Source organism: Prinia subflava, chromosome 31 (genome assembly GCF_021018805.1).
Source record: "Prinia subflava isolate CZ2003 ecotype Zambia chromosome 31, Cam_Psub_1.2, whole genome shotgun sequence".
Lineage (NCBI taxonomy): Eukaryota > Metazoa > Chordata > Aves > Passeriformes > Cisticolidae > Prinia > Prinia subflava.
This window is the reverse complement of record NC_086277.1, coordinates 1,590,603-1,601,953: the sequence shown is the minus strand read 5'-3', so window position 1 is coordinate 1,601,953 and position 11,351 is coordinate 1,590,603. Positions and strand designations below refer to the sequence as shown.

At 53.6% G+C, this 11,351-nt stretch overlaps 1 protein-coding gene across 1 annotated transcript; it reads left to right on the top strand.

The window, feature by feature from the left end:
• The first annotated feature begins 539 nt into the window (after window positions 1–539).
• RIT1 (Ras like without CAAX 1) lies at window positions 540–8,633 on the top strand. Its single transcript, XM_063420514.1, has 5 exons — window positions 540–738; window positions 1,582–1,638; window positions 3,493–3,566; window positions 4,920–5,111; window positions 6,144–8,633. The coding sequence occupies exons 1-5, from the start codon at window positions 639–641 to the stop codon at window positions 6,372–6,374; spliced, it is 654 nt and encodes a 217-aa protein (XP_063276584.1). The 5' UTR covers window positions 540–638; the 3' UTR covers window positions 6,375–8,633.
• Window positions 8,634–11,351: the final 2,718 nt, after the last annotated feature.

The following is an 11,351-nucleotide window of genomic DNA, read 5'->3' as shown; positions in this document are numbered from 1 at the left end:
GCTCTGTCCCGTTCTGTCCCGTTCTGTCGCGTTCTATCCCCGTTCTGTCCCGTTCTGTCTCACCGTGTCCCGTTCTGTCCCGTTCTGTCCCGTTCTGTCCCGTTCTGTCGCGTTCTATCCCCGTTCTGTCCCGTTCTGTCTCACCGTGTCCCGCTCTGTCCCGCTCTGTCCCGCTCTGTCCCGTTCTGTCCCCGTTCTGTCCCCGTTCTGTCCCGCTCTGTCCCGTTCTGTCCCCGTTCTGTCTCCGCTCTGTCCCGTTCTGTCCCCGTTCTCTCCCGTTCTCTCCCGTTCTCTCGCGTTCTGTCCCGTTCAGTCCCGTTCTCTCGCGTTCTGTCCCGTTCTGTCCCCGCTCTGTCCCGTTCTCTCCCGTTCTCTCGCGTTCTGTCTCGCCGTGTCCCGGTTCTGTCGCGTTCTGTCCCGTTCTGTCTCACCGTGTCCCGTTCTGTCCCGTTCTGTCCCGCTCTATCCCGTTCTGTCCCGCTCTCTCGCGTTCTGTCTCGCCGTGTCCCCTCCGAGCCGCCGTCGGCCCCGCCCGCCGCGCTCAGGCCGGGGCGGGCCGGGCGGGCGCTGTGGCGGAGGCGCCGCCGCCATTTCGGTGTCTGCGGGAGCGGGGCCAGGGCAGCGGCGAGGCGGCGGCGATGGATGCCGGAGCCCGCCCGGGCGGCGGCGGCAGCGCCCCGGGGCAGTCCCGCGAGTACAAACTGGTGATGCTGGGCGCGGGCGGCGTCGGCAAGAGCGGTGAGTGCGGGGCCGCGGGGGCCGCGGGAGCGGCGGTGGCAGCGCGGGGGGCTCGGCCCGACGGGCTCGGTTCGGCAGCGGCCGGGGGGAGCCGCGTTCCCTGAGCAAAGCCCCGTTCTGGGCGCGGTGCAGCCCCTGCCGAGGTGTCCCGGCCCATCCCGGGGTGTCCCCGCGGTGCTGTCCCGGGCCCATCCCGGGGTGTCCCGGCCCATCCCGGGGTGTCCCCTCTGCGCTGTCCCGGCCCATCCCGGGACATGACGGCTCCTCCCGGGGTATCCCTGCCCATCCCGGGGTGTCCCGGCCCATCCCAGGCTGTCCCTGCCGGGCAGTCCCGGCCCATCCCGGGGTGTCCCCGCTGCGCTGTCCCGGCCTCTCTCGGGACATGACGGCTCCTCCCGGGGTGTCCCGGCCCATCCCGGGGTGTCCCTGCCGGGCTGTCCCCATCGCTCCCGGGGTGTCCCGGCCCATCCCGGGGTGTCCCTGCCGGGCTGTCCCCATCGCTCCCGGGGTGTCCCGGCCCATCCCGGGGTGTCCCTGCCGGGCTGTCCCCATCGCTCCCGGGATGTCCCGGTCATCGCCTTCCGCCTCCTGGAGCTCGTCCCGCCTGAGGACGCGGGCGGAGCATCCCCGGGCCGACCGCAGCCCCCGCGCTCGGTGCGGGCCGTGCCCGGGTTGGGTTGGGTTTGGGTTTGGTTTGGTTTGGTTTGGTTTGGTTTGGTTTGGTTTGGTTTGGTTTGGTTTGGTTTGGTTTGGTTCGGTTTGGTTCGGTTCGGTGGCTGTGGGGTGCCGATGTGATCCGCTGTGAGCTGAGCTGCTCAGTTGTTCCCTGGTTTCTGCTCCCAGCCATGACCATGCAGTTCATCAGCCACCGCTTCCCGGAGGACCACGATCCCACCATTGGTGAGAAAATCACTTTCCTGTTCGTTCATTCCCTTGGCAGGTCAGGTTGTTACAGCTCATTGCTTTAAAGTATTCAAAGATATCTGTAAATCTGACTGTGGATTGATCTTTGATCACTCATCAGCCGAGCATTCCCAGCGGGTCAGGGAGTGATCCTGCCCCTCTGCCCAGCCCTGGGGCACCTCTGGAGTGCCGTGCCCAGCTCTGGGAGCCTCAGCACAGCAGGGACAGGGAGCTCCTGCAGGGTGACAGAGATGCTGAAGGGCCTGGAGAGATCCGTGCCCAGGAAAGGCTGAGGGGGCTGGGGCTGCTCAGCCTGGAGAGGAGCCCCAGTGAGAGGGGCCCCAGCCCTGGGTGTCCCTGGCTGTCCCTGTGTCTGTCCCTGTGTCTGTCCCTGGCTGTCCCTGTGTCTGTCCTTGTGTCTGTCCCTGTATCTGTCCCTGTGTCTGTCCCTGTCTGTCCCTGTGGCTGTCCCTGTGTCTGTCCCTGTGTCTGTCCCTGTGGCTGTCCCTGGCTGTCCCTGTGGCTGTCCCTGTGTCTGTCCCTGTGTCTGTCCCTGTGTCTGTCCCTGTGTCTGTCCCTGTGTCTGTCCCTGGCTGTCCCTGTGGCTGTCCCTGTGTCTGTCCCTGTGGCTGTCCCTGTGGCTGTCCCTGTGGCTGTCCCTGTGGCTGTCCCTGTGTCTGTCCCTGTGTCTGTCCCTGTCTGTCCCTGTGTCTGTCCCTGGCTGTCCCTGGGTGCAGGGAGGGCAGAGCAGCCCCAGGCTCTGCTCCAGGCCCAGCAGTGGCCCCAGAGCCCCGGGCAGGGCCTGAGCCCAGGAATTGCCCTGCACAGGAGGCAGAACTTCAGCCCTGGGCAGTGCCAGCCCTGGGCAGAGCCCAGAGAGGCTGTGGAGCCTCCCTGCCTGCACACCCCAGAGCCACAGGGTGGCCACAATCCTGTGCCCTGAGCTCTGGGATGTCCCCACAGTTGATCTGCTGTGGTCCCTTCCAGCCTGAACCTCTCTGTGTTTTTGTGATTTGAGAGTTCAGAGATTGGGATGTTCTGAGTTGCAGCTCTCTGATTTTTCCATCTGTCTGTTCAGGGCATGCCCTGTCTCTGTCTGAGTGTTGGCAGACAGGGACTGAAACTGCTCTAAGCCATTTTTAGTTGTCTGTTCACAAAATCCAGACTCTGTGCTGTGATCAGCTCTTTGCTGACCACTTGTCAGGCCAAATTGTTCTCTGTGTCTGAGAAACTGAGAGGGATGGAAGTGCTCAACAGCTCGTTCTGGTGCTGTGGGACTTGGGCAGCATCTCCAGGAGAAACCTGAACCAGCAGTTACCCAGTGGAAGGAAACGTGGGGAAAAAAAAGCCAAATTCTTGCTGAGAATGGGTTCTTGAGGTGTGGGAGTGCTGACTGAGAGGGACAGAATATCTGTGTATATATATATTTATAGACAGATTGTTTTATATGCTGTTTATAATAAATAATATTTACTTATATAATGATATCTATAACATTTACATGTATTTTATTGATATGTATTATAATGTCTTCTGAGAAATCAGCAGTTGTTGGTGACCAGTTCTTCCCTTGAATCACAGATCTTTTCAGGCTTTGAGAAAAACAAAATGTTATTCCTCTGTGTTTTCCACCAAAAATGAATTTGTGGGTTGTGGGCTCAGAAACAGCACAGGATTTTTGCACATGGAACGTTAAATCACACCAGAACAATTAGAAATTTAATTTAATTTAATTTAAACAGAGCTCAGACAGAGGTAGTCCAGGGTGGGTGGTTCTGGTGTTGCATTCTGTGTGAGCTGATGAGTTTTGTGCTTGTATCCCAATTTTCCTGCTGCCCTGGGAATCCACAGAGGACGCCTACAAAATCCGGATCCGCATCGATGATGAGCCTGCCAACCTGGACATTTTGGACACAGCAGGACAGGTGTGTGAGTGACCACAGCAGAACTGGGAGCACGTGAAGCAGCCTGTAATGATCAGGTGTAGGGACAGGAATCCTGGATAAAGAATGGCTCTGTTTCATTCCACACTGGGGGTTTGGGCTGGTGAATGTCCTGCCAGCAGGGTTTGTGTGTCAGGGGAGCCTTGGGACCACCCCAAAAACACCTCCTGGCCTGTGGGGCAGCAGTGCTGATGCCCAGGTGTTGGCACAGCCAGGTTTGGATCTCAGGGGGTGAGAAAAACCAGGAAAGGAAATCATTCCTTTTGTAGGAATCCAGCCAGCTCTGAACCCCGGCTGTGCCAGGGATTAATTTAATTTAACCAGATCTGCCAGCAGGTTCAGGTGACAGAACAGGGCTGTTCTTCTGTGGCAAACGGGTCTTGTGGTGCCTGGACTGCAGAGCAAGGACTAGAGAAAACTCTTTTTTGTACAATTTCTTTATTCCCCAAGAGGGAGGCACAAAAAGGAGCAAAGAATAAAGCTTTGTTCTTTGGGGTTTTCCATAACACAGGGGAAGGATGGACACTGACCAAAGCTTCTGGGGACAGGAGAGGTGCACAAAGAGACAAAAAGGGGGACGTGGCTGTGCTTTATTTTCTATAAAGTAGAACAGTATTAATCCAGACAAGAGAGTCAATTCCTTTAGTACCACAGAAGTGTTGCTGTTATAAAAGAGGCAATAAAGTTTGCTGTGGTGTCTAAATGCATTTCACATTCCATTTAATAGACACGAGCTGTGGGCATACAATTGAAGAGCGTGCTACTATGGTCTAAACTGAACCTGAAATCCAGCCTCAAAGAGTTCAGCAAGCTAAACCCAAAACCATTTTCAGGTTTCATTGACTGTCTTTATTGAAACCACCTTCCCTGCATAAAGTATATCATATGAAGATTTCTATTTGGTTACTTACTGTCAGTACACACCACAGTAATTTCCCAGGTCAAAGCATTTCAAAAGGCATTTTAAAAACCCTTGAGTGTACATTGTAATTGGCCTAACAGAACCAAACTGGTCAAATCCTATGGCAGAAGGCTCAGCATGGATCTTTTTGCAGGATCCAGATTACACAGAATAACATACACCCTCACAAAAGGCTCATGTGCCCTCAAACAGTCTGGCTCTTTCCACAGAAACACTTGGAAGAGCTGTAAGTAGGACAAAAATTGACAGACATTGATGTCTCCCCTGTTTCCTGAGGCATCAAGCGTGGGGAAACAGAGAAGAACCACTGAGATACACAACTCCAAACAGCTTCCCAAAAACCCCACCACCACACTCGCGTGGGACTGAAATTTAACTTCATTTCATTTTAATTTAATAACCACTGTTTCTAGGCAGAGTTCACGGCCATGAGGGACCAGTACATGAGGGCTGGCGAGGGTTTCATCATCTGCTACTCCATCACGGACCGGCGCAGCTTCCACGAGGTGCGCGAGTTCAAGCAGCTCATCTACCGCGTGCGCCGCACCGACGACACGCCCGTGGTGCTGGTGGGCAACAAGTCCGACCTCACCCAGCTGCGCCAGGTGAGGCCACGGGGAGCCCTCCCTGGGGGCTGCTCCTGCTGGGGAATGCAGTGGAACAAGGGGGGTTTGTCCTTTCCACGTTGCCTCTGTGAGGAGGGCGGTGCTGGTTTTACACAAAGTAAAGTCTGTGGCAATCGTAGAAACAGAATCTTCCAGTTCAGCTGATCCTGGGCTTTGCTTTGTTTGTAATCCCTGATTTGGTGCTGGATGGGAGGCTGGGCATGTCCTGGCCATGTGCTGGCACCAGAACACCAGAACAGGGTGGGTTTCTGCCCCTGTGCCCTGCTCGGGTGAGACCCCACCTGCAGAGCTGCCCCAACCCTGGGGCCCTGCACAGGAGGGACCTGGAGCTGCTGGAGAGAGCCCAGAGAGGCTCCTGGATGATCACAGGAATGGAGCAGCTCTGCAGGGAGGAAAGGCTGAGGGAGCTGGGAATGTTGAGCCTGGAGAAGAGAAGGCTTTAGGGATGACCTAAGTGTGGCCTTCCAGGACCTGAAGGAGCTACAAGAAAGACAAAGAGAGGCTATTTACAAGTGCCTGGAGTGCCAGGACAAGGGGGAATGGTTTCCCACTGCCAGGGGCAGGGTTAGATGGGATTTGGGGAAGAAATTCCTCCCCGTGAGGGTGGGGAGGCCCTGGCACAGGTTGTCCATAGAATTTGTGTCTGCCCCACCCCTGGAGTGTTCAAGACCAGGTTGTGTGGGGCTTGGAGCAAGAAAGGTTTTTCCTGGGTGTGGGAAGCAGTTTGACAAACACAGCAGCTTTTGAGAAGGAGAAGGGAACGTCCTTAACTCACCAAACTACCAGGGCTGAGGGCTGCTCCACCTCAGACAGCCTGTAGGATTAGGTCAAAAGAAAGTGAATATTCTTTGAAGTTTGTTTTGTGTGAACATCCAAAGAGTCTCTTGCATCGCCAGAGAAGTGATGAGTGAAGGAAAAGAGGTCTGCAGAGAAACCTGTGGAGCTGGGTGCAGCAGAAAGACACAGGGAAAGGCCAAGGAATGAACTCCTGGGTTTGCCTTCCCTTTGCAGGTGTCCAAGGAGGAGGGCTCTGCCCTGGCTCGGGAGTTCAGCTGCCCCTTCTTCGAGACTTCGGCCGCCTTCCGCTACTACATCGACGACGTGTTCCACGCGCTGGTGCGCGAGATCCGCAGGAAGGAGCGCGAGGCCGTCATGGCCTTGGAGAAGAGGTCCAAGCCCAAAAGCAGCGTCTGGAAAAGACTCAAGTCCCCCTTTCGGAGGAAGAAGGATTCGGTCACCTGAACAGAACAGCCCTCAGCGGAGCAGGACAGAGCTGTGACCTTTTGTAGCCGAAGCAGCTGGGTGACAACACCGGCAGGACGTGCCACACCCCAGGGGACTTTGGAGGTGACTCTGCCGGGTGTTTTTGTTTAGAACCATGTTGCCTTGATTCTGGGTGTTGAACTTCAGGCCCAGTGACAGTTGTGCTTTGTTTGTTGTCATTTTTTTACTGGCCCCAGCACGTGTTGGCCACTGAGGCCGATGGGTTCGTGGCCCTGCACTTTGGAGTGTTTGTCCTTTGCCCTGGAAGCTGAACCTGAAAGCTTTGCTGGGCTTGGGCCCAGCCTCTCTGAATCCCTGCTGTTTGCACAGGAGGATTTTGCTGCTCTCCAGAACAACAATGCACAGTGTGAGAGGCTGAGCAGGCGTTCACAAAGTGTCCTGGCCTTGGAGGTCACCGAGCAGAGCTGGGCTGGACTCCTGTGCCCTCATGGAACAGATTTTTTTCCAGGAAAATTGACGTGGAATACTCGTGTGTGAGTTCATCCAAGAGATCATTCACCAGCAGGGCTGTAAACAAGCCAGAATCACAGAATCATTTAAATTAAAAAGAGCTCTGGTGTCGTTGAGTCCAACCTGAGACCCAGAGCAGAGCATTCAGTGCCAGTCCAGTCCTTTAAACACCTCCAGGGACTGTGACTCCTCCACCTCCTGAGCAGCCCCCTCCAAACTCCATCCCCTTTGTCATAAAGGTGGCTCCTGTGGCACTGTGACCTGGCAGCAGGGCAGGACCGTGGGGTTTTCCTGCTGCAAACAGCACTGGGGGTGCTGCCCCAGCCCGTGGGGTGTGATGTGCTGGAGGAGGCACAGCCTGGAGCTTCCTGGCTTCTTAAAATCCTGCTGGGAGTGGGGCTGGGGCTGATTTTGGGTCATCCTGAGGGAAGCAGAGGCTCTGGGGAGTGCAGCTCTCTGCAGTCACTCCCAGCTGCTCTCTGGAGCTGTTTTGCAGAGAAAGGGGCAGATCCTGAGGGTCTGGCCCAGAGCTGACATCCCCTGGTCCTGCTGAGGCTCTCCTGGAGCAGGGCAGGGAAGCCCAGCCCCAGCAGCTCCTCCCCTCCCTGCCCTCACCTGTGCAGGTGATCCAGGCAGGCCTGGGGCACCTTGTGATGCTCACAAAGAACGATTCCCCTGTGGGGCAGATCCTGCACACCTGGAGGGGCTCTGTGCCCTCGAGTTTATGATTTTACAGCAGTTTTGGGATCAGGTGCTTGATGCTCCTGCAGGCTTTGCTGTTTAACAAGAGGACAAATCACAGCTGGGTTATTCAGACCTGTTAAAAGCAGTTTTTTTCTGAACCAAGTGCCTGCAATCCTTCAGTGTGAGAGTGAAAGGACTGATTAGACCTGAGTGATGTCCTGATGTCCAGGACTGCCATCCAAACTGAAACCCAGGTGTGAAAGGATTGGTAAAGAAAGTGAGGATTAAAAAATATATATAAATATGTATGTATATAGAAAAACTCCTTATTACCTAAGATAGGACTGGAAATCCTGTGCCTGTTGGTTTGAAGAATATTTTCTTTGTTTTAAACAAGATTTAAACAAATGAGAAGTGGGGGCTACATTTTACATTTGCTTTGTGATGAGCTGAACATTTAAATTGGTTTCCATTTCTCGTCTCCTCCCAGTGCTACACTGCTCTGACAGCAATACAGAATTTAAAAAAAGGCTTGGAAAAGGCTGAGGGGAATTCAGATTGTTCAGGATTTCAGATTCTTCCAGGTTCCTGTGTGAGCGTCCCTTCAGCCTTCAGTGGTGTTCTCATTCATTAAAATCTGTCTAAAACTCACATTAAAACACCTCCTGGCCAGAAACTGGAGGAAGAGGAGGAGGAAGGAGCTGAGCAGTGGCTCTGAAGCATTTTTGGGCTCTGTCAGGTGTTTCAGACAGTGATGATGCATTTTTAGTGCTTTTCCTTAAATCTCCATCAGCTCTCAGAGCTCAGCTGAAGGAGCCTGGCAGAGGTGCTGAACTCTTTTTTTAGGACTATTTTCACCCCTAAAAACCTGAATTCTGTGCCTTACCTGAGTCCTGCAGTGCAGTTTAGGAGTTTACTAATGCCTGTTGCTTCTAGAATTCATACAGCAGAACAGCAGCCAGCACTTTTTTTTGGTTTTTTTTTACACAGTGTTATTCAAAGAGTTTTATTTTTTGTCATGTATAAATTTGTACACAGAGTGATGGTTTTATGTGACACAATACATATAATTTTTAATACAAACCTTTGCATTGGGTGTGTCAGTCTTTGGTGGGGTTGTTCAGCCTGAGAGTGCTGAAGGAGGAGAGTTCATTGTGTGCTTGGAAATTTGGGATATGCATGGAAAAACGCAAAAAAGGAGTTGGTTCATGGCACTTAAGTGGTGCAAAGCCTAAAAATTCTGTGAGTCTGGTGCCAAATTGTTGAAATATGAACATTTTCCAGCTGTTTTTTCTCCATGTGGTGATTTTCCAAGGGCCAGGTACAAGGAAGGAGCTGCCTGAGGCTTTTGCTGTTGGGTTTGGGAGGGTCACAGAGTCCCAGCGTGGTTTGGGTGGGATTTAAATCCCACCCAGAGCCCTTCCACTGCCCCAGGCTGCTCCAAACCTTGTCCAGCCTGGCCTTGGAAGCTTCCAGAGATCCAGGGACAGCCACAGCAGCTCTGGGAATTCCATGCCAGCCCTCCCCAGCCTCGCAGGAACAATTCCTTCCCAATATCCCATTTAAATCTCTGCCATTCCCCTCGTCCTGGCACTCCAGACCCTTTAAAATATTCAATCTCCAGGGTTTTTGTCAGCTCCTGCAGGTCCTGGAAGGCCAAAATTGCGTCACTCCTGAGCCTTCTCCAGAGATCTTAGGGGTCTTTTCCAACCTTTTATGATTTATAGAATAAACCCTAAAATACAGAAACAACTCTGAGACATTATCAAAGCTCAGGATGGGGAAACATCACCTTGGGATGATTGAAAAGGGATAAAAAGGAAAAATTACATGGCCTGAAGCTCAGGGTGTGCATCAACAGAGAAGCCAATATTGCCAGGACATCTCAAAGGTGCCTTTGCTTTCATCTTTTTATCCTCTTTGCCCTTAGGAATGCTTTATTTTTCTTTTTTTCCTCTCCTGGATTACAGCTACTCAAGCACAGACAGCATTGGAAAAAATGAAATATTTCTTCTCTAGAGTCCTCATGTGAGCACAATGTTAGAGTTATTTGGAAATACGGATATTCTCTGCAAAAAATACCAGAAATTTTATTAAAAAATAATATCTGTAGCTGGGTTGTGTCCCAGACTGATTCTGCCTGGAGCAGTCAGTGGGATTGGCTGATCCTCCACAGCCACTGCTGGAATTTCCCCCTGGGCTGTGCCTCTTTTGTGTGAGGGCTCTTTCCTATTCAGTCTTTTCCCAAACATTTTTCCCCTCACCAGCTCTGTTATGTAAGAAAAAAAAAAGACTTGGAAGTATCAGGTTTTGTGCTGGGACATGAGGCAAAAATCTTCATTTTGCTGCTGGGGTTCCTTGCAGAGAGCTGAGCACCCGTCCCGGGTGGGGCTGACACATCCCTGGAGATTTCAGTGCAGGGATCTCATTTGGGATCCCTCCCTGGATCTCAGCTCTGGGATCCCTCCCTGGAGCTCAGCTCTGGGATCCCTCCCTGGATCTCAGCTCTGGGATCCCTCCCTGGATCTCAGCTCTGGGATCCCTCTTGGATCTCAGCTCTGGGATCCCTCCCTGGATCTCAGCTCTGGGATTCCTCCTTGGATCTCAGATCTGGGATCCCTCCCTGGATCTCAGCTCTGGGATCCCTCCCTGGATCTCAGCTCTGGGATCCCTCCTTGGATCTCAGCTCTGGGATCCCTCCCTGGATCTCAGCTCTGGGATCCCTCCTTGGATCTCAGCTCTGGGATCCCTCCCTGGATCTCAGCTCTGGGATCCCTCCCTGGATCTCAGCTCTGGGATTCCCCCTTGGATCTCAGATCTGGGATCCCTCCCTGGATCTCATCTCAGCTCTGGGATCCCTCCTTGGATCTCAGCTCTGGGATTCCTCCTTGGATCTCAGCTCTGGGATTCCTCCTTGGATCTCAGCTCTGGGATTCCTCCTTGGATCTCAGCTCTGGGATCCCTCCTTGGATCTCAGCTCTGGGATCCCTCCCTGGATCTCAGCTCTGGGATTCAGGATCTCAGCTCTGGGATTCCTCCTTGGATCTCAGCTCTGGGATCCCTCCTTGGATCTCAGCTCTGGGATCCCTCCTTGGATCTCAGCTCTGGGATCCCTCCCTGGATCTCAGCTCTGGGACCCCTCCTTGGATCTCAGCTCTGGAATTCCTCCTTGGATCATCTTTGGGATTCCTCCTTGGATCTCAGCTCTGGGATCCCTCCTTGGATCTCAGCTCTGGGATTCCTCCTTGGATCTCAGCTCTGGGATTCCTCCTTGGATCTCAGCTCTGGGATTCCTCCCTGGATCTCAGCTCTGAGATCCCTCCTTGGATCTCAGCTCTGGGATTCCTCCCTGGATCTCAGCTCTGGGACCCCTCCTTGGATCTCAGCTCTGGAATTCCTCCTTGGATCATCTTTGGGATTCCTCCTTGGATCTCAGCTCTGGGATCCCTCCTTGGATCTCAGCTCTGGGATTCAGGATCTCAGCTCTGGGATTCCCCCTTGGATCTCAGCTCAGCTCTGGGATTCAGGATCTCAGTTCTGGGATTCCTCCCTGGATCTCAGCTCTGGGATCCCTCCCTGGATCTCAGCTCTGGGATCCCTCCCTGGATCTCATCTCAGCTCTGGGATTCCTCCTTGGATCTCAGCTCTGGGATTCCTCCTTGGATCTCAGCTCTGGGATTCAGGATCTCAGCTCTGGGATCCCTCCCTGGATCTGAGCTCTGGGATTCTCCCCTGGATCTCAGCTCTGGGATTCCTCCTTGGATCTCATCTCAGCTCTGGGATCCCTCCCTGGATCTCAGC

Coding starts and splice junctions, on each gene's coding strand:
- RIT1 (XM_063420514.1), top strand. CDS start 639: ATGGATGCCGGAGCCCGCCCGGGCGGCGGCGGCAGCGCCCCGGGGCAG. Junction 739..1,581: donor GGGCGGCGTCGGCAAGAGCG/GTGAGTGCGGGG, acceptor TTCTGCTCCCAG/CCATGACCATGCAGTTCATC. Junction 5,112..6,143: donor ACCTCACCCAGCTGCGCCAG/GTGAGGCCACGG, acceptor TTCCCTTTGCAG/GTGTCCAAGGAGGAGGGCTC.